The sequence below is a fragment of the Terrapene carolina genome, unplaced genomic scaffold (genome assembly GCF_002925995.2).
Source record: "Terrapene carolina triunguis isolate 2854851 unplaced genomic scaffold, T_m_triunguis-2.0 Scaffold112, whole genome shotgun sequence".
Taxonomy (NCBI): Eukaryota; Metazoa; Chordata; order Testudines; family Emydidae; genus Terrapene; species Terrapene triunguis.
The window spans coordinates 6,854,010-6,880,439 of NW_020664463.1; the positions used below are offsets into that span (position 1 = coordinate 6,854,010).

Consider the following 26,430-nt stretch of genomic DNA (forward strand, 5'->3'; position numbering starts at 1 on the left):
TCTGCCTATAACATCATATTTATTTTTTCTTTATAAATGACATCAAAATAGAGATCAAGTATAGCTGCTCTTATTGCACAAAAACAAACAACCCCCCTGCAAACTTTGAACCCCTATGAATCCAAGAGCGCTCTGTCATTGGAGATTTTTAAGAACAGGTTAGACAAACACCTGTCAGGGATGGTCTAGATAATACTGGGGCTGGACTAGAAGACCTCTTGAGGTTCCTATGCATCCGAAGAAGTGAGGTTTTTACTCACGAAAGCTTATGCCCAAATAAATCTGTTAGTCTTTAAGGTGCCACCAGACTCCTTGTTGTTCTTCCAGTCCTGTGATTCTAGGAACATCACAAAACACACAAGCTAGCATTTGGAACTTTGCAATATTTTTTGCCCCAAACTGTACAATCTACATAGAAAACAAGTATAGCTGCTCGTACTTCACTGAAATAAGGACTCTGATGTATCCTGGTCCAAGAACAAGAAAACCATATAAATTTATAGATTTCAAGGTTAGAAGGGACCACTGTGGTGATCATCTAGTAGTTTGACCTCCAGTGTAACAAAGCAATTCCTAGAGAATATGTTTTAGAAAAATATTCAAGCTTGATATCTGGTACCTGGACTCTGATGGAGCTTGCCAGTTTCAACTACATTCCTTTAACTTATGTCTGGAATAAGATACAGCAGTTCTAAAAATTTTATTAAGATGATGTAAAAAAAAAAAAACTCAACGGCACGGAGTTTAAGCATAGAAGTTTCTGGTTATCAGGGAATAATGTACAGATTATCGAGGGTGCAAAATTTGGTTTAAAATCTGGTGGCATAAGGAATACATAATCTGCAATATCCCCGATTGGGGGTAAAAGGTCGATGGGTCAAAGTACAGGCATTGAGATATGAGGGTATGAAGTTCATAGAGTGGCTATGTTCGGGTGTGGAGTATAATGAGTGGATATGATGATGAGGATGGATTGACCCTCATTTGGTGAGATTTAATATTCAGGGAGTTTATGGTTCCAGTTCATATGAGCCAACAGAGAAGGTCTCTTGGTTCTTTTTTCATAGTGGGAGAACAATGTCACTCTGGCTCACGCCTCCTGGTACTGTCGGTGGCCGGTGATGTGCTTGATGTAGATGTCCCTGGATCATTGGATGGTGTCTGAGACCATGAGGTGCCGCATGAGCCGAGCGTAGCGTCGACCGATCCCGCAGGTCCGCAGCACACGCTCTTTGCAGGGGTCCCAGGCGCCCAGGGTTCCGACAATCAGGGCGTCCATCTGCACCTCGTAGCCCTTCGCTCTCAGGGTGTCAGCCAGGGGGGCATACTTTTCCAGCTTACGAGCTCTGGCTTCGCGACATGCCGGGGTCTTGTTCTCAAAGGAGACCGTGACGTCGATGAGGATTAGTACATAAAGTCCAAACCCCATTGCAAACCGGTGCAACAGCCCCCCCAAAACATATTTTTAGCAGCTGACTCATATCTTTTTTGTTAACCCCAAACCAAAAGAATCTATCAACTAAATAGAAACATGAGGTTGCTCTAATTCCATGGCAAACTACAGACCCAGATTGCATCCCTGCTTAATAGCACCTCAGAGACATATGCTGCACCTAGACCCTGCTGGAGCTCACCTTTTTTTTGGCCCCCAAGCCAAGCCTCTAGATCTTCCCTCCAAAAAGAGCACACACGTCCTGCCCCTACTCAACCAGAAAAATCAAGGTTCGGTGCAAGACATGTTTGCTGCTGTGCTCCTACACCCACATGCATCATACTATGGATTTTTTTGGTGCAGTAGGAGCAGTTCCACTTGTTCTTCACTGATGCCACCATAGAATCTGTGAGGAGGGTGTGACGTTCTGTACCTCGGGGGAACACCCTGCACCTCCATGTTCATCCTTATAATATGATTGTGTGGTATCTAATGCAAAGTTTGTCATGTCGGGTGTCTTCGGAAGGCTCATGAAGCACTGAGCATTGTTCTTATAGTAATGTTACAGGTTGTAATTTCATGTATATAGTTATGAGGCTGAAAATGTGTCCTCATGGCTTAAAACAAGCCCAGGCAAAACTCTCCAGGAACAGAGGGGCAGTTCACACCTCATCAGGGCATGTATGGGACAAACCCAGCCCAGCCTCACAGGAACAAAGGACACTGGCCTAAGCAGCAACAAAGGATCTGTTGGACTCTCCAGTGAGTCATCCCCACCTTCCCTTGGTCAGTTTGGGACTGCAATGAGGTAATGCTCACCTGACCCTGAAGGGGGGGGGGCAAAGCCAAGGGGGAAGAAAGAACATGATAAAAGGGACAGACGTTTGCCATGCTGGCTTTCTCTTCCGCCTCCATCTACAGACACCACCACCAAGTGACTGAAGTGCTGATCAAAGGGGAGAGCCTGGCTGAAGGGCAACCAGCCAGCCTGTGGTGAGAAGCATCTAAGTTTGTAAGGGCACTGAAAGTGTTAAGATTAGCTTAGAATGCGTTTTGCTTTTATTTCATTTGACCAGATCTGACTTGTTGTGCTTTGATTTATAATCACTTAAATTCTATCTTTTGTAGTTAATAAATTTGTTTGTTTGTTCTACCTGAAGCAGTGTGTTTGGTCTGAAGCATGTCAGAGACTCCCCTTGGGATAACAAGCCTGGTACATATCAATTTCTTTGTTAAATTGACGAACTCATATTAGCTTGCAGCGTCCAGCAGGCATAACTGGACACTGCAAGACGGAAGTTCCTAGGGTTGTGCCTGGGACCAGAGATATTGGCTAGTGTCATTCGGATGCACAATCCAAGCAGCGGCTGGCTAAAAGCGCCCACTCACGTAGCTGAGAGCAGTTTACATGCCAGAGGCTGTGCGTGAACAGCCCAGGACGGGGTTCTCACAGCAGAGGCTGGCTCCCAATGTCGAGGACTGGAGTGACCTAGCAGATCACCGGTCCATATAACACCAGGGGAACGTCACAGATGGATAAAAACTGACTTGATCTTCTGGGGCTTACTTCTGTGGCGCCCACGAGCAGAGATACTGCTCACGTCCTGGCATTTCATGGGCCGTGGGGGCAGCGAGGCTCTTTTGCTACCTGTGCTATTAGCGTGTGGGAGGCTTAGGGACAGCAGCAAGCTGGAGCCGATTTCTCTCTGCCAAGGTGCACTGAGAAGGGTACACAAGCGGGGGTCCCGGGGAACAGATACGGAAACATCCCTCCCCACCCTTCACTTTGCCTTGCCGCTTCCCACCCTCCGCACCTGCTCGCGTTAGTGTCCTGGAGGCCGAGAGCCGTGTGATGTTGAATCGATGATGCGGCATTCAAGCACATCGCCTTTCTACCCAACAGTGTCTGAGCCTAGCTCGTGGCCTATCGACGATTCGGTACTCGACACCATCGTCTTCTAGTCAGGTCTAACTAAGTCCGTACGCAGGGCGGCCGCCATTTTGGTTTAGAGGAGGAGCGGGCCCCCTGCTATTCCTTTCTGTGCAGCACGCCGGGAGGAGGCGAAGGTGAGCGGTACCTTGGTATGATACAACGGTACGAAGAAATAACCTTCGATAACCGTTGGGCGCGATTAACAGGCTCTCTTTTAGTATCACCCAGCAACGCCGGCGCATGCGCCCGGAAGACGACTTTTTCTCCCAATCGGTCTGCATAGAACGTTTGCGCATGCGCGCGGGTTCACGCGTGCCCCCCCACTTTCAAGGGCTATGCGCATGGGCGCTCCGAATGGAGGGGAGTGAGGGAGTTGCTTACCGTTGCCCAGCTTCGCGCATGCGCACGTCGCCCCCTTACCGTTCCTTGGGACACAAACACGCTGCTGTTGTTGTTTTCTCCTTGCAGCTGGGGGCAGGAAGATGCCGGGGAAGTTGAAGGTCAAGATCGTGGCCGGACGCCATTTGCCAGTGATGGACCGAGCCAGTGACCTGACTGACGCCTTCGTGGAGGTGTGGGGGAAGGGCAGGGGCGCGGGGTTGCTGTTGATCTCTGGGGCGGGGCGGGACAGGGTTGTGCCTCGTGCCGCCCACCTCCCACCCCAAGGCCGCGCGCCTGTGCCGAGCTGCCTGCTGCTCCCGTGTGGCCTGCGGAGCTGGAGGTCTCCAAGCACCTGCTGCCGGACTCACCTTGCCCAGTGCTGCGCCCCCCCGCCCCAGCACAGTCACATCTTGGTGTTCCTCCCTGAGGATGGGGCACCCGCCTGGTAAAGCGTGGCTGTCGCAGCCCCCGTCCCGCGCATCGCTGTGTCACGCTGGTGGCAGAAGTGGTACCCTAGTGTGTCACCAACTGGTGATGCTCCAGCTCAGTCTGTTGATGCCCCAGTGGGCCATAGTGTTTTGTTGTCATGCAGTCGGTGTATCACCCCACATGGATGTTATAATGTGATATCCCCGTGTCACACCGAAAGATGTGATGATTTTGTGAGTCCTGAAAGTTTTTTGTTGCCTGTTTAAAAAAATGTGCGAGTTCGGTTGCAGGATGAGGCTGATGAATTCAGGATGGCCCTGGACCAGAGGGAATGGACTGACATCTCTGCTTAATCTTTTGGCTTTAATGTGGTACTGATCTGAACAGTGGCTTTAAAAATGGGTTTGTAGGGTTCTAGGCCTCTTGTCTTCTCAGCAGTTTCTAGGTTAGTGAGAGGATTTGTTCTTTTAACTGTCAGCCTTGGGGGGCTAGCTCAGTGGTTTGAGCATTGGCCTGCTAAACCCAGGGTTGTGAATTCAATCCTTGAGGGGGCCATTTAGGAAACTGGGGTAAAAATGTGTGTGGGGATTGGTCCTGCTTTGAGCGGGGATTGGAGTAGATGACCTCCTGAGGTCCTTTTCAACCCTAATATTCTATGATTTTAACTCTAAATGCAGTCTGAAAGGCAAGTTGTGTATGCTTTCTGGCTCATGTGTAAGGCTAAGATTTAGTCATGGGTATTTTTAGTAAAAGTCCTTGACAGGTCACGGACAATAAACAAAAATTCATGGTCCATGACCAGTCTATGACTTGTACTATAAATATGCCTGACTAAATTTTAGATGCTCCTAGGGTGCCGCTGCTCTGGGGGGTCCCAGGGGCCGATGGCTGGCCCCTGCTCTGGTGGTGAGGGCTGACTGCCTCCAGCCGCCTGCTGCACCAGCAGTGGCCAGCGCGGCCAGCCCTGGGGCTGCCTGAGCGGCTGGATCTGGGGTCAGCCGCACTGGCCGCTGCAGCTGCAGAAGTCAAGAAGGTTGCTGAATTCATGGAATCCATGACTTCTGCGACCTCCGTGACGGACTTGCAGCCTTACTTATGCAGCTCAATCATAAAGATTCTGGATTGGAACTTGATGAACAATTCTGTTGATAAATAAGCCAGAACTGAATCCGATTCAGTATCCAATACCTGTTTTGGTTCTACCATACAAGCAAGAGGAAGGAGTAGTAAAAATAAGTTTTAACCCATTGTCACTCTAAATATGCATACAGAGCAGATTAATTGAGTAAGAACATGCCAATTCTACAGAGGCACCTCAGAGTAGAACTGCATTTTAAGGCTGGTACCCTTCTTTGGAAATATAAAATAATTTCATTTTTAGTGAGTGAAAAATATGAGAACACAACTTCAACTGTACACTTTTTAATTGTTCTTTTGTAAGTGACGAGTATTTACTTTTCACAAAAAGTATATAACACAAGGAAAATTAGTTTCACACTCCAACAATGAAAAATTTCTTTAGTATGAATAATATGATTCCTCTCTTGTACAATTAAACATTTCTGAGCTAAATAATTTATAATAATTAAATGCCAAAAGCCTAAGACTCAGAATCCAGACATTTCAAAACCTAAAAAGACACTTTCAACATAAAAATCATGGGTAGTACATAAACACCTAATGGTAATTTAGGCCCTGATCTCAGAATAAGACCCAGATGGGAAGACCCTTGTGCCCGAAGTGAGCTCCATTGACTTAGAAAAAAACACGAGGAGTCCTTGTGGCACCTTAAAGACTAACAAATTTATTTGGGCATAAGCTTTTGTGGGCTAGAACCCACTTCATCAGATGTATGAAGTAAAAGATACAGGAGCAGGTATAAATACGTGAAAGGATGTGGGTTGCTTTACCAAGTGTTAAGTCAGTCTAACGAGATAAATCAATTAACAGCAGGATACCAAGGGAGGAGAAATAACTTTTGAAGTGGTAAGAGAGTGGTCCATTACAGATAGTTGACAAGAAGGTATGAGTAACAGTAGGGAGAAATTAGTATTGGGGAAATTAAGTTTAGGTTTTGTAATGACCCAACCACTCCCAGTCTTTATTCAGGCCTAATCTGATGGTATTTGCCTTCATGGATCTCTTTACAATCTTTGGGCCGTAAGTCCTGATTCAATATGGTGCTTAAAAAGTGCTTAAAGTTAGGCACTTGCATTAGTATCCTGTTGAATCAGGGCCTTAAATTAATACTGGAAGAAAAAAATTTAAATTTTGTTTACTTCATCACAATGGTCTTTATGTACTTGTTCAGTTACATTGTTTAACTTTTTTAAATCCATGAAATTCTTTTTACTTTTATAGTTTGTCAGTTTCACTTTTTAGTTCCTAGTGCCGCAATGTTTGGGTTTCAAACATTGCATGAGTATGATTATTTTATAAACAACTATTTCTATTGGAGTTTAAAAAACAGTTTGTGAAACATTATTGTTGGTTTTATACAAGCCTGTTTTTGCCAAATATTGGGACAAATTTACATTAGTGTTCCTTTCACTTAGTGGAGAGGCTAATATGTTTTATGATATTCCCTAGTAACAATAATTTCATTAAACTTCATTTTCAACAAGGAAGGTAGGAATAAAAAGATACTACATATGTTGAACTTAGCTAACTTAATAATGTTGCTGAAAGCCTTTAGTTTTCTTTTTAATAATTTTATGCTTTAGTGCTTGGTTTTGTGATGTCAGTGTACAGTTGATGCTAGTCTTTTGCTTTTAATTTCTCTGGGGATTTGAATTAATAAAGCAAAAAACTTGGAGCTATTGCTATTCCTTGTGCGCACTTTAAAAATTACTTAGACTTTGCAAGCATTGCTTGTAAAGACTTTTATCTGTGGCTGTTTGGCATGTTTTCTTCAGCAGATGAACTTGTACATTTGTGTTACTACAAAGCTGTGCAATTAACTACTTGTATGCATCTATGTGGTACATCCGTTTTCATTGATAGAAAATTGATTTAAGGTTTCACTACTCAGACTGCTTAGTCTTACATTTTCTTAGAACCATAGCTTTAGTTATTTTAAAACCTGTTTTAGAAGTATTTTCTGTTTTCAGACAAAGCCTATGCCACTCACTGAGTCTTAGTTAAGTCTGATCTTCCTGTGAGCTTTGAATTGGCAGACCCTGCACTCCCCTCACCCCCCCGTGAAACCCCATTGCTATGGGTTTGTCTCTACAGAGCTGATTGTGGGAACAAGACCCAATGTTGTGATACTGCATTTATTTACAACTACTGTACTATCAAACAAAATTTGTTTTGAGTTGCCATATAGAAAATGTAGTAGCAATATGCTATGCTTTTTTTGGTTTTCATACAAACGTTTCACACAGAGATATAGGAAGAGCTGTTTAGAGCTTTCACGGTGAAGATGAGCAGTTTGAATTAGATGTAGACAGCATTGTAAAACGTTTGAAGGATTGATTTGTGACGACAGAGTAGTGGAAGAGGATGATGAGTTTAGCAGTGGCCTATTGCCACGGTTCTCAAAGCTGGTCCGCCGCTTGTTCAGGGAAAGCCCCTGGTGGGCCGGGCCGGTTTGTTTACCTGCCGCATCCGCAGGTTCGGCCCCTCCCTCGTCCCGCGCTGCTTCCCTCAGGCCCCATTGGCCTGGAGCGGCGAACTGCGGCCAGTGGGAGCCGTGATCGGCCGAACCTGCGCACGCGGCAGGTAAACAAACCGGCCTGGCCCGCCAGAGGCTTTTCCTGAACAAGCGGCGGACCGGCTTTGAGAACCACTCGCCTATTGGATAGACAGGGAGGTGTCAAATGAGAGTCATGTAAACTAAGGCAGTGGTTCTCATTTTTTTTTTTCCGCGGACCACTTGAAAATCGCTGAGGGTCTCGGCGGACTACTTAATGATCTTTCCAAATGTTGTTTGTACTGTTAGCTAACTATTGTAAAGCGCTTTGGATAAAAGCGCTATATAAAAAAAAAACCTTTATAATAATTAATGTTTTTTGTTCTACAAATAAAAGCACACAACTAATATTTTAATATCAGCAGTCTTACCTTTCTAATGCGATGGATGTGCCCCTCTCCCCCACTGCAGCAGCCCCCGAGCTGGGGCTTGGAAGGAGGGGGGGATCTTTCCCCTGCCACAGCAGCTACAGAGCTGAGGCTGGGAAGGAGGACCGTCTCTCCTTGGCAGCCGCAGCCCTGGAGTTGGGGAAAGTCGCCTCTTTCTCTGGCCGCCGCAGCCCTGCATGTCCCATATGCCCCCCACCCCCTCGTCTCACCCCACTGCCCCCTCCCATCTACCCCGTATCCTCCCCAAGGCCACCTCACCTTACATGTGTGTCTTCTCCAGGGTCCAGGCACCTAATTTGTGGAGCCATGCCTGCGCGGCTCCACTAATTAGGTGGATGACCCTTCATTCTCTTGTGTGTGGCCACCCAGCATGCACCTTAGAGGGAACTATCCACGGACCACCTGAATGGAGCTCGCGGACCACTGGTGGTCCACTGACCACAGTTTGAGAACCTCTGAACTAAGGAATAGGAGGTTGTAGTAGTTCAGGCAGGAGATTACCAAGACAAGAATGATGGTTTTGGCAGTAGAAATAGAATTTGTAGAACTTATAGAAGAAAAAATGAAGATTTAGCAATAGCCTTGAAAGGCAGGAGGAGGAAGGAGAGAAAGAGAGTTATAATGTCTCTTACTGCTGTGACTTTTGTGTTGGATTGCGATTGTATCAGGAGTACAGTTCCAGAGTAATCACTTTTAGTTATTTTGGAGCATAGATTTGTGGAGACAATATATTTACAGTCCGCATAAGGGTGTATTTGATTTACTTCACTAGTCAGGAAGACTCGAATTAATCATGGATTTCTACATAAAAGTGCATTCTTGTTGGTTGTTATAACCTTAATACATATTCTTCACAACTCAGAGATAGATGTAGGTTTTATTTTTAGAAGGTACACACTGTACATTTTTAAAGTGATTTGTTTTGAAAACTTTTCAGATTAGTTTTACAGCTGTATCAGAAAATGAATGATTGTTTGGTTATTTCATTTACCAAAGGTAATTGAAGCAGGTATTTATGAAGTAATTGGGAGGTTGAATCTCTAATTCAACAGGTTAATCATTAATATTTGGAGGATTTTCTTGCCATGCTGTATTAGGAGGAGAACATCACCAGACAGACATTTAAATCGTTTTATTTAACTAAAACAACAACGTTATGTATTCTGGATTTTTTTCTTCAACAGCAAACATATAATATTTTAACAAAACAAGCAGATGAATTTTTGAATTTAGTAAAACATTCAAGTTTTTTAAAATCAGGTTTGTTTTTGTTTTGTTTTTAACTAAAATAATTAAATGAAAATTTTTTTTTTAAATAAAAATTAAATAGACTATGTCAGCCAGGTCAACATAAGAAGCTTAAAATATTGGCTTCTGCAGCTAACTCAGTCGTCTTCACCTTCATTTTCCTTTTTGTTCATAATCTGGAAAAGAAAAACAAGCTTTCCTGCTTTTTCAGGTCCCAAACGATTTCTCAATTTGGAATGAAATAATCCAAAGGAAGAAAATATTCTTTCTATGCTGGCAGAAGAAGCTACTCCTGTAAAAAGTGAGATTATCACTTCAACAGTCTCTGAATCCAAGTGCTTAAGTGACTTCCACCAGCTCACTGGTGTGACTTTCTTTAAAACATCATCAGCAAACATATATTTCTTGAATGGTTCTCCCTTAGCTCTGAAGTTTATTATAGTTGGCATTATGGAGGGATGATTGCTGGATGTCCATGTCATAGCCCGCTCCTCTTCTTCAGCAGTTAAGGTTTGAGCCTGCTACCGAGTATTGAGAATATTTGCAAGAAAATGAGCTGGAGATAGTGCTTGTCCCATTCGTTTTTTTAATGCTTGTAATTTAACTTTGTCATTGCATATTTCTCTTTTTAATATCTCGCTCAATTCCTTCCAAATTTCTACAGCGACAGCAATAAAAGCTATTTCCCTGCATTTTGTTCAAGGCTACAGAAATAGGCTTCAGGGTACTTAGCATGTGTTCAATATTTCTCTTAAGCCCAATGTTGAAAACTTTGGCTGTGACAGTGCCATCTGGATACATTTGCAGCATTGTCTGTGACCAAGGAGTGTACTAGACATTTGAATTTTTTTTCCACAGTTTGTTATAGCTTTTACTGCTACTTCTTGTCAGTATTCTGCTGTGTGTGCATTTCCTGATGATGTATCAGTTGTTTCTGTAAGGAAGACATTCCCTTCTTCTGTTGTCACACAAGCACATATAACAGGATCATTGTGGACAAGACTCAATTTCACACTCTAGACCAGGGGTCGGCAACCTTTCAGAAGTAAAGTCTTCATTTATTCACTCTAATTTAAGGTTTTGCGTGCCAGTAATACATTTTAACCTTTTTAGAAGGTCTCTTTATATAAGCCTATAATATATAACTAAACTATTGTTGTATGTAAAGTAAATAAGGTTCCAAAATTTTTAAGAAGCTTCATTTAAAATTAAATTAAAATGCAGAGCCCCCCGGACCGGTGGCCAGGACCTGGGCAGTGTGAGTGCCACTGAAAATCAGCTTGCGTGCTGTCTTTGGCACGCGCGCCATAGGTTGCCTACCCCTGCTCTAGACCTTTTGCACACTGCTCAATTTCTCTTTCATACACTTTATCCAGCAATTTGCCTGTGACATCTGCACTGTTGTGTGGACTGAACCACGTTAATGAAGTGTGGGTTCTCAATCATACGGAAAGGAGAGTTTGTTGCATAAACAAACTGGGCAATTTTTCCATCAATTACCTCTTTTTGTAATCTTCTGGTTCTTATCACAAACTTATCTATGGTTGTTTCTGGATGATGGAGGTTTTTTTTTTTCTTTTTGCTACAGTTGATATACTGTGGCTATGTGACATACATGATGTGACTGAAACACTATCATTGGCAGATAACTCTGAAAATATAGAAGATGATGGTGATCTTGAAGGTAGATAGTCTTCAGAATCCTGTATGTTGAGGATGGATTCTCCTAAACAAAATAAGTCTATGCATTTATTTAATTATTATTACCATACTGCTCGTTTAGTATTACTCATTACATTCACTGACACTCAGTACTACTTTAAAGGTGAAATTGTAAAAGGAAGATCTGCCTATTTCAGCTATTTATTTTTTATCACAGCTGCATCTAAAATGATAGTACCATAGAGTAACAACTATATATTTTGCTCAAACATGAGAATTCAAGAATAGTCCAGAATGAAGACTGGCAGTCCTTAAGAAAGAATATGAAATAAAAAAGTTTACCAATCTGAAGATCCTGCATATTCAGACATGTTCCATTCATCATCTTCAACGTAGCTTCCTCCTGAGAAGGAACACTTCTCATGATGTTGTTTCATTGGGGCAACGAGGTCTTGCATTTCTTTGTTGCACTGTTTGCATTTTGCACGCATGCCTCTCTTACCCATAGGTAGAGGAACTTCATTAAAATATTCCCAAACTGGGTCTCTTTACGGCCTGTTGCCGTTATAGGTTTTCCCTTCTAGTGAGAGAATGGTATGGTAGATCTCAAATCAATGAAGGCTACACTCAGAAAGACCTCAAGACTCCTGGAATATGCTGCTCAAACAGTTTCACTTTTGTTTCTACTGCCTGTCCCTCCCGTCTCACATTTATCTCCAGACTTCTTCTCCTTGTCCAGATCTATTCCACCCCCAACAATCTCCTATTCGTTGAACTTTTCAAAACTTTGCACTTTTAGAGAGAGGTAAGGGATTGACTCTGTGTACACAAATTTGCAGAGGGACAATAGCATTGAGGTCTGTTATTTCTCTATATATTTATTTATTTATTTATTTATTTAAAAACATTTTTGCTGTTAACAAGCATGTTATCTCTGGAGACACAAATCCACAGTTTGAGAACTGCAAAATTAAGCATCTCTGATGGTATCTTTTAGACCAGAGGTGGGCCTGCTCCTGGCCTGGGAGGCTCGCCCTCAACCCCTCCCCTGCTGTTCACCCTCCCCTGCAGCCTCAGCTCGCTCGCTCCGCTCCCTGCGCAATGCTCTGGGTGGTGTGGCTGTGAGCTCCTGGGGCAGCACAGCTGCACAGCCCGGCCTGACCCGGTGCTCTGTGCTGCGTGGTGGTGGCGGCGTGGTCCGGCTCCAGCTGGGCGGTGCGGCTGTAGCGCCACTAGCCATCGGTGCTCCAGGCAGCACGGTAAGGGGGCACGGAGCAGGGGGGGTTGGATAGACGGCAGGGGAGTTCGGGGTGGTGGTCAGGGTGGGGGTGTGGATGGGGTCGGGGCAGTTGGGGGAGGTCAGGTGGTTGAATGGGGGCAGGGGTCCCGGGAGGGGCAATCAGGAAGGAGGGGGGGGTTGGATGGGGCGGGGGGGGCAGTCAGGAAGGAGGGGTTGGGTGGGGCGGCAGGGGGCAGTCAGGGGCAAGGGTTCCGGGGGGGGCAGTCAGGAATGAGAGGAGGGTTTGGATGGGCCGGCAGGGGTCCGGGGGCGGTCAGGGGACAGGGAGCGGGGGTGTGTGGATGGGGCAGGGGTCCTGTGGTGGCCGTCAGGAAACAGAGGGGGTTGGATGGGGCAGGAGTCCCGCGGGGGGTCAGATAGGAGGTGGGGGCCGGGCCACGGGCCCTCCATACAATCTACAAAACCCGATGAGGCCCTCAGGCCAAAAAGTTTGCCCATCCCTGTTCTAGACTGAGTCCCATTGGGTAGATAGAAAGATTAACCTAAATAATCTATACAGAAGCCCCTGGAACCCTATGAGATTGGGTCCCTAAAGCATGAACTATTGGAACTCTTAAACATTACATGAATATATTGTCTCATACTATAGACTTAGAATTTATAATCCTTATTCCATGATGAGATATCTTTGAGCTATAATGTATCTTAATTAAAACTATCTTTAGATAGGTTTTTTCCTCAAAAAGCATTTTATCAAAAAAATCCGATTTAAATAAAAAATCGATTTTTTTTTTTAAAAGAAGCATTGATTTTTATCCAACCTGGTCTGCATTCTCCACCTTATGTCATAGGGTGGCCCTTTGGGGCTCCCTTCTGCGTCAGACTGTGGTGCAACGAATGGGTCTGCCTCAGTTTCCCCTTCTGGAGAAACGTCACATCAGTTTTCAGAATATAAATAGCCTTTGCAGGGGTTAATTTATTACAGAAATCCTACAACTATAGTCCAAAATTCCCCAGCACAGTCCAAATTGTACTTTCAGTCTTTCAAATCCTACCAGTCCATCAACACACCAAGTACAACTCTGGTGTCTCCCACTGCGCTCAGGTTCTTTGGTATGGCTCCAGCATCTCTCACTATGCCTTGCCCTAGCCTCTCCAGCTGGGGTTCTTTTCAGCTCTCAGGCCTGTTTCCTTCCATATATGGTTCCAGCTCTTGCTGGGAGACCTCAGTGGACTCACCCCTCCCATCATTCCCCAGCCTTCATCCTCTCTGCCCCTCTGGCTTCAGTTCTTTGGCTCAGAGAGTCAGCAGGCGTCTCCCTCTGTTTCTCATAGCCTTCAGCCCTCTTTAGCCTTGGCTCTGTGGTTTAGGGGAGTTTGTAGGTGATCCTCTGACTGCCTTCTGCTTTCACTAGCCTTATCTGGCTCCACTGCTCACTAGGGAACTCTTACTGCTTCCTCTGTCTGGGGCATTCCCTTCTTGAAGCTCTGTTCTTCTGAGTTCTTTATTCTCTGGATTCTGAACTCCGTTACCTTGGCTCTGTCTCTTATTTATCACTCCCTCAGACAGCCCTGCCCTCCTCATTACACCAAAATAGATTGCACCTGGACTGGAACATGCATGCTGGGTCTGATTTCATTTAAGGGACCAGCTATCTGGTTTGAGTGGTAGTTTAAATTGAATTATAAAGTGATCATGAAGAGAACACATAGATTGGGAGAGGAGAAAAGAAACATCAGCTGTTATAGTAGAGATGGAGAGAAATTTATTAGAAGTGTGACCATTAGGATAAGTAAACAAGTCACCTACTGATCCATGTTAATTGAATCATGAAGCTAGAAAAAGATTCTGAAGTATAGTTTGCTTAGGTTTAATATAGATGTGATGAAGTGGGGATTTTTCATAATATTTTTTGACACCTATGTGTACCTCAGTTTCCCTCTTTACTTTGCATTCCTATCCTGTGGTGGGGGGCGGGGAGAAGGGTTAATTCTGCTCTGGGGCAGCACAGGAAATGAGGTATAGGTGTTGCCTTGCTCTGTGGGCAACAGTGAAGGAGTCATTTAAGGCAGTGGTTCTCAACCTTTCAAGATTTGTACCACTCTTAGGAGTCTGATTAGTCTTGCGTCCCCCCAAGTTTCACCTCACTTAAAAACTACTTGCTTACAAAATCAGACATAAAAATACAAGTGCCACAGCACACTATTAATGAAAAATTGCTTACTTTCTCATTTTTACCATATAATTATAAAATGAACTGGAATGTAAATATTGTACTTACAGTTCAGTGTATAGTATATAGAGCAGTATAAATAAGTCGTTTGGCATTTTAATTTGTGCTGACTTCGCTAGTGCTTTTTATGTAGCCTGTTGTAAAATTAGGCAAATATCTAGATGAGTTAATATACCCCCCTAGAAGACTCCTGCATACCCCCAGGGGCACACGTACCCTGGTTGAGAACCACTGATTTAAGGAATTGGCTGAGACCTGATAAAAGTAATCCTTATCAATGCAGAATCCAGAAGAGACAATGGGAAGCCCCAGTGACCAGTACATTCACAGCTACCAACAAACGACCCAGAGGTTGGAGGTTCCCTCTGCTGAGTAGAGACCCCAACTCAGGAGCAAAGAATTTGGCAGGGGGTAAAGGGCTGGCTTCTGGAAGAAACTGGCTGGTGTCACCTGGGACTAACTACTGAGTCAGAGAGAAAAAGAGTCTAAGATGGAATTCTCTACAGCAGGGGTGGCCAAATTTACTGACCCTCTGAGCAACATATGATAATCTTCAGAAGTTCAAGAGCTAGGGCACGCCTTTCGGGGCTTGGAGCTTCAGCCCTGCTCCTGCTGGAGCACCGGCAGGTGCACCCCGCAGGGCAGAACTCCCAAGACCCCGCCCTCCCCACTGTGCAGAAGCTGCTACCCCACCACCCTGCTGCAAGGCAGAGATCCTGAGTTCCCCCAAGCTCCGTGAACCGCACTTTAATAGTAAAAGAGGGCCACCCCTGCTCTACAGTTTGGCTGGTGGATGGCTCTAGCTTGTGAAGATGCACTATGTTTTTAACCTTTGTTTCTCTGTGCTAACATAAGGACTTCCAGTATTGTGTTCCAGTTGAGTAACAAAGCCTCCTCTGTTTTAAAAATGCTGTGTGGTGCCACTGTGAATACTTCCTGAGGTGCATTAGTTCTTGAAGAGTGTACAAGTCGTTAACCAGGAGTCTGTCTAAACTGGACTATCTGGGAAGAGCTCATGCTGTGAAGCAGTAGCCCCGAGGCTCAATATCGGAGGCAGTGAGGCTGCATGGCCTACCATGAAGAAAGAGTGAGATGCATCCGAAGAAGTGGGCGGTAGCCCACGAAAGCTTATGCTCAAATAAATTTGTTAGTCTCTAAGGTGCCACAAGTACTCCTGTTCTTTTTGAGATGCCTTGGGGCTCTGACACACTAACAGGGTTCCTCCAAGAGACTGTTTAAAAGCTGGGGTATAGCACAGATCCTGTGGATCTGTGACAGTAGCTAACTAGCAATATACTTGGGAATAAATTACTAAGTACTAATAAATGATATTCTTTTATTTGTCATTGAATGTTTGCTTGTATTTTTAGGTAAAATTTGGAAATACCACATTTAAGACAGATGTGTACCCCAAATCCCTCAATCCTCAGTGGAACTCAGAATGGTTTAAATTTGAGGTAAGTATTTTTATAAAATGTCATCTGTGTGGCATTTGGATATTTGATTTGGAACGTTTTAGTCAAATAATTCTGGTCTCAAAATAAAATGTGTGCGTTTGGGAGTCAAAGTATTGTAAAAATAGTTGGTAATATAGAAACCTCTCCTGCAAACACTTCTAAAGGTAGTCCTCACTTGCAGGAACTGTCCCATTGACTTCATTGAGAGTTATTGTGTAAATACAGGTTTGCAGGATTGGCTCCATGGATTTTTATCAGTTGAACCAAGCATTATGCAGTTGATACTGTAGTTCTAGAAATGGGTGAAGTTGAAATAGGAAAACAAATTGTAAGATGCTAATTAAATAGGCTTCTTTCAAGTACCCACATAGTTAATAAAAATGCAATAAACAGGAAGATTTTAATTTTAAAAATGAAAGTGAGTTTGCTTTTGATGTTAGATTTATTAACATTATAGTGAAAGAAGCAGGCAATTATCTGTCTTCTGTATTATTTCTTTATCAGGCATCACATTTTAAAAAGTTACAAAATTATAAAACATTGTAATGTTGGGGCTATAAAGCACTGTATTTTCCCTACTATTTATCACCTCAACTATCATTGTCTTCAAAAGTTGCTATGAGCACTCAGTATTTTTCAGTAGGTCTTCATCAACTAGCAGAACCATACCAGTTTATTTTAAGGTGAATACAGCAGCATCATAGTTGGCTTTTGACATTCTGCTCTGAATAAAACACTTGTGTTGCATTCTTATTATTTCAGTAATGCCAAAATAAAAAGAGAAAACATGATTACGCTTGAATGGCATAGCCAATGGTATTTAACTGTTTGAAAAATGATTACCCTGTAACATACTTACGTGTTAAGTAGTGTTGGGGAATGTCATTCGAAGATAACATGACATAAATGTCTCTGTATTGTACTTGCATATAGTGAGAGATTAGTTGGTAATGTTATAAATATTTAAGACAAATAGAAATTAGTGGGATCAAATAGTGCTTTCCCTGGTGATTGCTAAGGTGTAGTAATGTGAAGTGGAAGCATACTTTAATTCAGCTTTCACTTTTATACAGTAACTCTTCACTTAAAGTCGTCCTGGTTAATGTTGTTATGTTGCTGATCAATTAGGGAACATGCTCGTTTAAAGTTGTGCAATGCTCCCTTCTAACATCGTTTGGCAGCCGCCTGCTTTGTCTACTGCTTGCAGGAAGAGCAGCCCATTGCAGCTAGCTGGTGGGGGCTTGGAACCAGGGTGGACCAGCAGCCCCCTATCAGCTCCCCGCTCCCCTAAGTTCCCTGTGCAGCAGCTGCCCAGCAGGCTAGTAATTGTAGCTGTCCCTCCCCCCACTGCCATGTGCTGCTCCTGCCCTCTGCCTTGGAGCTGCTCCCCCAGACTCCTGCTTGCTGTGCGGAGGGGAGGGAAGGAAGAAGGGAGGCTAATGTCAGGGTGTCCCCCTCCACCCTGCTCCTGCACCCCGCTTACCCCATCGTCCATAGAGCAGGGGGGACGTGCCAGGGCTCAGGACGGAGGGAGCTTGCAGCAGCTGCGGTCTCAGCAAGCTGATCTAATTAACAAGGCAGTGTACTTAAAGGGGAAATGCGCATATCTCCCTCCATTCCTGCTGCCTTGTAGAGTGAGAGCGCTAATCCTTGAGGGCTCAGCCAGTTGCTAGTTCATCATTTAACAGTAAGGGAAATATCCCACCGTCTGACTCCTCCACCTCAACCAAGCTTCACAATCATCATCACTGTGTACCAGTATTAAATTGATGCGACTGACGAAGTGGGTATTCACCCACGAAAACTTATGCTCCAATACATTTGTTAGTCCATAAGGTGCCGCAGGACTCTTAGTCTGGATCTGTAAAAAGCAACAAACACGGCTACCCCTCTGATACTTGACAGTATTAAATTGTTTGTTTAAAACTTATGCTGTGTGTGTGTGTGTGTGTATGTATGTGTGTATATATATATATATATATATAAATATAGTCCTTTTTCTGGTGGAAAAAAACCCCTCATTTACATTAATTCTTATGGGGAAATTGGATTCGCTTAACATCTTTTCGCTTAAAGTCGCATTTTTCAGGAACATAACTACAATGTTAAGTGAGGAGTTACTGTACTTTGATTTTGGGGATTTGCTACTTTTGGGAGTGTGAGGAAGAAGAATTGTCTAAGCTTTGTGGAGTGAAAATTTATTCTGTATAACAGAAGTGTCTAAATTCTGTCTTTTTTGCATGGGAAAGTGTGTTTGGGGGAGAAATGCAAAAGAACACCATTGAAAAAATGATAGCAGAATTCCGCATTTCAAAGAGTGGAATAACAATAACTACTTTAGACATTAGTAAAGTTTTATGTCCAGCTTACTGAGTTTTTCTGTAGGATGCATAGAAAGCATTTTACTTACTTACCAACCACTAACCAGTTCAAAAACGCAAAAATGCTATGTAAAATCAGAACATCAGTACACATTTTTATCTTTATCGTGTGTAATACAGCTGTTGTAGTTGAAGGTGTGAGAGTTCTTATTTACGTTTTTGATGCTTCCTGTCAAAAATAATTTTTTGGGGTAAAGGGAGTGTGTGTTGAGACTATGAATAAAAACAATTAAACGATCGTTTTAAAAGTGTGTGTGATTCATGCCTTGCTTGCCTGTGGCTCTGATGTCCTTTAGTAATGTGGTCACTTTGGGGAGAGAAGAATCCATGAGTGTATTGTTTGTATACAAGACACAATAGTCAAAAATTTTATGTGTAAACATATTGTATATAACTACACTCTCATTTTTTTGTTTTCCTCAATTGTTTTCCTGCAAAGTTTCCTTGTATTGATTAAATACTGAAGTTTTATGTATTTCTAGGTAGATGATGAAGACCTACAAGATGAGCCCCTGCAGATCACGGTTCTTGATCATGACACCTACAGTGCTAATGACGCCATTGGCAAAGTGTACATTGATATTGATCCTTTGCTCTATAGTGAGGCAGCTACAGTTATCTCTGGATGGTTTCCAATTTATGATACCATACATGGTAAGCCTTATTGACTTTTTTAAAAAGAAAATTGTTTTAGACATAGTTTCTTTGAAAGTTGGAATATCTTCTTTTTAAGGATGTCTTCAGCAAGTTTGTAATATCCTAGCATTGCTGTCTGAAGTGCTGCTCCTTTTGACATAATTTGAAACACAACTCCTGTGTAGTCTTTACAGTCTGGTAAGTAAATATGTGATTTAAAACCAATGACAAATTACATTGTAGGATACTTTTCTTTTCTTTTTTTTTTATTGCAATAACAATTATACAGTACAGTTGAGATGTCTCAAATTATGTCACAGGAATTTATTATTGGAAGATAGCATCTGGCAGAATGTCCTTCATGAAATTTCAGAAAAGTGAAAAAATTGACAGAAAATGATTTAAATGGTCACCACTAAGGTAGTTAATGCTTAGAAAACAAAACAAAAACAACAACAAAAAAACTTTGCAATTACCAGGCTGTTGCTGAAAATGTGTATTTTTAAGAAGGCTATCTGTTGCGTGTTCCTTCTGGTATGTTTGGACAAGCTTTATTTGGGATGAAGGGAGAGGAAGTGACAAATTTTCAACAGGAAGCATAGGATGAAATTCCCCTTTCCCTACAAAAAGTATCTTTCTAGTCCTACATGCATCTGTTCAAAATATTTTAGAATTGGGGTGAAATGGAATTTAATAGGAATTTTGCCATTGATTTCAGTGGAGCCAGGATTCCACTCCAGGAACAGAATGTAAGCATAGACTGTAGAGTTTTTTGTATAGTGTCCTTTTTTTTTTTTTTTTTACTACATTAAAAAGTTTTACATGATTGTCAATTTACAGCTAATTATTGTTCTCCACCAAAAATTGGTTATTTGAAAAGAACTGGTTTTGGAGATTACTCATGTAAAAGTGATACACAGTATATCACTGACTTTACATTGGAAAATAAGCAAAAGGCTGAGTTAGATTATAACAGTGAAAATTTAATGGAGTTCAGATAGATGTCTGGATTTGTGGTCATTGTGAATATGTGAAGAAAAATATATGAAGATGCTATTGTGATGGGCGTTCTGTCTGTACCAGTGTAGACATAGTGACTTCTGAGAGAATTGGGTCAGGAGGCCCAATATCAAGAAGGTCCCATTCAGTCATTTACATCTAGTGTTTTTGTTCACTTTTTTTATACTGTGATGTCTTCAACGTGAAAAGCTATAGTGATGTGAAGTGGTATTGCACAAAATAATTTTGTTAGTCAAGAAAAAAATTAATAAGAATGAGGAACAGGTCAAGATTGTGAAGTAGGCACTGTAGGTAAGAAGAGAAAAGAAATCAAAGCTGATGATTGTTCACTGAAGAAATGTAGCTTTATTAAAAAGTTTAAATTCTGGCTTAAAAATTAATCTTTGTTTGAAAAACGAATTGCCAAAATAATACCTCTTGGTTGTGTAGTTCTTTTCACGTTCAAGTGTTGCAAAAACATTAACTAATTTTCAGTACACCATTGTGAGTAGGTATTAAAATTCTGAAATGACTACTGGGTACCTTGACTAGAATGGACTGCGGAGAGTAATTCTCTTATGGTCTTCAGACCATTTTTGAGAGGAAAATTCTAATATGGGGTTTGAAAACATTGTAACAGAAATATTTAGCTTCAAGTTCTTTGGAGAAAAAATATATTGATATTTTGATTCATTATGGAATATACCTAACTTTAAAACTAATAATTAAAATGTCAAATAAATTAAATAGTTGAGAAGATTTTATTCTTTCTATTTCTTCTTTCTGATATAAATTTCACCTTCCACCTCTTTTTTATGGACAGGTATCCGTGGGGAGATCAATGTGGTAGTGAAAGTAGACCTCTTCAATGATTTAAACCGTTTTAGGCAGTCATCCTGTGGAGTCAAGTTTTTTTGCAGTGAGTAAATAAATCAATAAATTGTTCTCTTGTGTGGCAATGTTTTGAGTTTTTTAATTTCTGAATATAAAATACTGGACAGCTGAGAAATTAAATATTCCCAAATTAAAATAAGTGTCTCTTCTAGATAATAGTATGGATTCATCATTGTTAATTGAGTCTTGTGCTCTGTTATTTGTATCTTCTTTGCGGGTAACATTTCTTGAGGAGAGGAAATGCAAAGTGCATTTTTTTTCCTTCCATCAGTCAGAAAAAAATGTTATTTTTCTTCAATAAAATGTTTATTCACAGTAGTGACACAAATCATGCTGTATTTGCAGTGAAGCTGTGAAAATATGTAGTTTTCATCATCCTCTTATCTCCATAATTGTTAAAATGTTTCTTTTCTGATAGAATGAACCACAGCACATTTTGACTAGCCAAGTACCAGGTCATTTATGTATGAACAAACTGATTTATGGCTTGATCCAAAGTCTGTTGAAATCAAGAGAGAGTGGAAAACTCATTATCTGCAATGATCTTTGGATCAGGGCCCTTATTTGGTCTATTATATAAAGCCCCAATTCAGCAAAGCTTAAGTCAATGTGAGTTAAGCACAGGCTTAAATGTTTTACTGATTTGGGGCCTAATAGTCCAGTGAAATCCCAAGACACATTTTGAGGCCCAGATAGTCCTTGGTACAAGTCTGTGGTATGCCAACACTAGTGAAAAATAGAGTTTTGAGCAGCTGCAGGTGTGTGTCATTCTTTTCAAGGCTGCTTTTCTATCCTTCTAGTTTCTGTTCCCTTTCCCCATTCCTCAACTCTCCTTCAAGGCCAAGTCCAGATCGCACTAAAGCCAGTGGCAAAACAAAAAGTCTAATTTGAATTTGGAATTGCATTACTGTTTGGTTATATAAGAACATCTGCAGCAGACCATTTCTTTTTTTAAGCAACTCCTTTAAAGTATCTCAAATTAATTTATTCATCTAACATTTTTTTCTGATTACTTAAGATGCACACATTCGCAGCAAAGCCTGTTTGTGAATATGTGCATGTAATGTTACTTTGTGTGCATATTCATAGGTGTACTATTGAAAGAGCCTTATGAATGTATATGTAGAAACAAGGGTACAACTTCAGGCAGTAATTCCAGCAGGCACCAGTAAGATTCTTAGTAAAACTCTTCAGGTATGCCCTAAAATCTGTTGTGAAGAGAATCACTCAGATGGCTATCTAGGCGTATTTTTTTTAAAATTCCTATTTAAATACTTCACTTCTAGACTTGTATATTACATATTTATATATCTTTTCAACAGCCACATCTATTCCAAAGTGTTATAGAGCTGTAGTAATTCATGGATTTGTGGAAGAGCTGGTTGTTAATGAAGACCCCGAATACCAATGGATAGACCGAATCCGTACTCCAAGGGCATCAAATGAGGCTAGACAGAGACTTATTTCACTGATGTCAGGTATTAATAAATAAATTCAACCTGTAATATTGATTTGCTGCTATTTTTTAAAGTCTATAGTTATTTATTAATTATTAAGGGAGAGGATGTGTATATTTTAGTTGTAAATTATTGACCTCTATCAGGGACAGTCACTGATGGCCATGCACACTGTTGGTTCTGCCTTGGTGAAAGCCATGTGCCAGACTGTTGCTCAGTTTGTTGGTCATTCTCCGTGAGGAAAAGGAAGTCCCAGGAACACCTGTTCAAAGCTATACCTCCTTGAACAATCCATGAGGGGAACGGAAGACACCAAAGAGAGAAGATCCTATTCCTAGAAGATCTGACTCTGCTGAGTCTGTGTCAGCCTGTGCCCCATCAACTTGTACGCACCTCCCAAGGTCGTTATTGATAGAAGATCCTTGACACCATCAGACAAAGACCCAGCATCGAAGACCATCTTGGTATTGGCTACCACCGTGGCACCAAAGTCTGGTACCATCTTCTCCTGGCAAGGGGGTTTGACCATTGTGGAAAAATCATTGCTTACGATTCCTTTCTTTCCATAAGGAGAGAGCTAAACCTTTGTTCTGCATGGAACAAAGTGCTAAGCCCACTCACCAAATAGGGGAAAGTGATGCCTGCTAGTTTTCTGGTTTGGTACCGAAGAAGTATATATAGGCATATTCAACACCCATGCCTGAAAATGCCAATAACCAGCAAATGTTGGTACCAACATTGACATCGGTACTATCAATGGAATCCCTAGCAGTACCTCCTGATTCTAGGTTGGAGAAGTTAACCACATCCCTGGCACTGCTGTCAGCACCAAGGTTTCCACTCTTCGCACTGGTACATATTTCTGAGCTCAGGATTGAAGTCACCTCATAGGTTGGCACCGCCTCTCAATGATGTCTGTTCTTCATCTGGGACACACCCTTTCTCCTCCATCCAGTAAGGAGCTTTCTCCCCTCACATCACACAGGATACCTCTGCTGATCAGAGTAATTTTAAAGTTCCAGTGCATCTAACTCCAACATGGCAATAGCCTGGTCAAGCCCACCTCAACCAATTTTACCAATATACCACTTTGGCACTATTGGGAACATTGGAGACCTCCTTTTGGGAAATCCAGGAGATGGTCTCATTCCTATCATTCAAGCCCCTTTGGCATCTACTTCCAGGTTATGGATGTGAGTGACAGGCAAAGTGATGATGTCCATGGTGGTTGAAAAAGAAGGTGGGGGAGGAGGGTTTGGGGCAGAAGATCAAGAGCTTTGTTTCAGTTACGTTGAGCTTGAGCTGCTGACTAGACATCCATGAGGAGATATCAGAGAGACCAACTGAGATTTTTAGTTTGGATAGAAAACAAGAAAAATAGAGATTTTAGACTTTATAGGGGCTGTAATTGCTGCCAAATCATGGAAGGCATATTTTCCCAAGGATAGATTTCTCTCTTCTTAGATGATGATCACCATAATCAAATCAAATCCAACTACAGTAAGAAACTGCCTCAAACTTCTAGGCCACACATCAACTTGCTTGTACACAATCCCACTTGTCAGACTTAACCGACATTCCTTACAAGGCTGGCTGAAGTCAGTATCTTACCCTTCAAGACATCAAATGAGGATGCGAGTTGTGGTCCTAGCTCTCATCATATCAGCACTGAACAAGTGGGTAGACCCTAAGAATGTCCTTCCTCACCTCGCTCCTACAAAAAAAGTGATCATAGATGGATCAGATGCCAGTTGGGGCACCTGTTGAAGACCTAACCACCAAAAATCTTTGATTATATTCTGCATTTAATAAACTCTGGACTCTCATTCAGTATCACCAAAGTCCACCTTGCAAAAGTCTTGGCATACCACCCTCTCATACAGTCATGCTCAGCTTTTTTCCCCAACACCATGGTTCTGAACTTCTAACTGGGTTTCTGCACACCTTCCCACCAGTGAGAGAGAGCCTTCTCCAACCTGGGATATCACAGACAACAACATCTCTAAGAACCACAGTTATTATTAGGTAAATAACTGTTTTAAATTACTGTCACCCTTGTCTTTCCTCACCCTTTCCACCTCATTTTTCTGTTTGCCACTTATTGTGTCATGTTAAATTTAGATTGCACTCTCTTCAGGACAGGGGTAATGTCTTCACTTGTTTTGTGAGGGGTACAGCACATTTTGAGATACCAGAAAAATAATATTGTGATAAGACTAATACATGTCTTCACAGTGTTTTTTGTAGATGTGATTGATACATATAAAGAGGCAGTGTGTGCAGCATTAGAATAGAAAAGGCACTTAGTGTGGATCTAGTCAGTGTTGGTCAAATTGTAATTGTGTCCTGTTTGCTTTTTTAAAATTTAAACTATGTTGTGGGTGAATATATGAATAAATCAGTCTTTTACCTGTTAGGATATGGCTCATGTCCAGTTTCTGAATAGAGCTGGTTTGATGATTTCAATTCATTTCCTCTGGGATGACCATTTACAGCATAAAACAACCATGTATCATTTGGCACTGTTGGAATTTCAAAGGTCATTTTGGATTGCCCAGCCAAGTGAAAGTCCTTCTCAAAACGTCAAATGTAGCTAATGAGGTGTGAAAGCATAGGACTAAACTGTTTGCTTACTGGTGGTCTTTGGCATGGCTGTGGTGTAAAACAGCCCATAATAGTAGCATTCTTTATTGAATAATGTTTCATAGTGCCATCAACAAGGTACATGCTTTATAGTTAATAACATCTGATACAGGATGTTATTAACTGTATAGCATGTAGCTTGTTGATTTATAAAAGGGACACTTTTTGTACATTTTATGAAGCATGAAATGTGTGATGAATGTAAAATTTGATGTAATTTCAAATTTAATAGACTTTTATTGTACTCTTAATCATATGAGAGAGAAATTTAAATAAAACGATGATATACTAACCACTACATACTAATACCTAGATTACAGTTTTCCTTTAAAAAATTTTTATTTGGCAGATAGCCTTGGAGATTGAAGTACTCGATATATCCACAGAACAACTACAGCATAGAAATTGCCTTCTTCATGTTGCCCTTACCTTATGACTTAACCCTGACCTTGTGGGACAAATCACTTTAGAAGATTCTCTCTCCATTCCCATTTGATCCTGGCATCTCTGCTATGGTTAACAAGAGTAGCAATTGTAGTAGTGTGTTTTGTGAGGCTGATTCCTGCTTATGAAGAACTGGATTGAGACTATTAATAAATATGTAAATTACCTTAGGGATGCAATTTTATTTATGTAAAAAGTCAATTGATAAATGTTCTCGTGAACTGCATTTTTTTCATAATGGTAAATGCACTTACCTACAAATTTGATCAGATGCCATATATGCAGTAGTAGAAATTAGAACATGTGCATCTACAGTTATAGAGAAAAGTGAAGTCAAAATATTGACACTGCATAATTCAGTTTATTTACAACCTTTGTGAAGGAAGCAAAAAAGTGCAATTTTGTTCCATTGTTCTATACTATTTGCTAATTATGTCAATTTTCAGCATAGTGTAGTCAATTGAAAAACACTGTTGTAATGCAGTCTTGCAAAAGGGCCAAATTCAGGTTCCTACAGCAAACTCAGCTGCATTTCTTGACTTGTGTACAGTAAAGATTTTTCATTTAATACCGAAGGAACAGTAGAAAAATAGTCAGAATATGTTTTGCATGATGTGGTATCTATGTATATGGTATAAATACATTAAGGTAGGAATTGAAAAGGAATAAAAACCATGACATTAGGTTGATCTATGCTTTTATATGTTTTGGAAGTTGGCAAAAGAAAAAAGGAGATTAAGGATGTCTATCCATCCATTTATTTGTCTGAATTTCAAGGAAGTTTGAGGCCTCAATGCATTTCATAGTGATACCTGGATTATTTGCTGTATTACAGAGCAGCTAGAAACTTCAGTGTACTCCAGGACACCCAACTGTT

At 41.5% G+C, this 26,430-nt stretch overlaps 1 protein-coding gene across 6 annotated transcripts in view; it reads left to right on the top strand.

Moving 5' to 3' along the window:
- Positions 1 to 3,427: 3,427 nt before the first annotated feature.
- Positions 3,428 to 26,430, top strand: part of C2CD5 (C2 calcium dependent domain containing 5) — a 111,122-nt gene continuing 88,119 nt past the window's right edge. For 2 of the 6 annotated variants that reach the window (XM_024196325.3, XM_024196326.3), the window contains exons 1-5: positions 3,433 to 3,937; positions 16,013 to 16,099; positions 18,963 to 19,134; positions 20,939 to 21,034; positions 22,332 to 22,487. In XM_024196325.3, coding sequence (XP_024052093.1) covers positions 3,848 to 3,937; positions 16,013 to 16,099; positions 18,963 to 19,134; positions 20,939 to 21,034; positions 22,332 to 22,487 — 601 coding nt within the window. In that variant the 5' untranslated portion in view covers positions 3,433 to 3,847. Of the gene's footprint in view, positions 3,938 to 16,012; positions 16,100 to 18,962; positions 19,135 to 20,938; positions 21,035 to 22,331; positions 22,488 to 26,430 lie in introns of all 6 variants that reach the window. The other 4 variants (XM_024196321.3, XM_024196323.3, XM_024196324.3 and 1 more) reach the window with 4 other exon arrangements.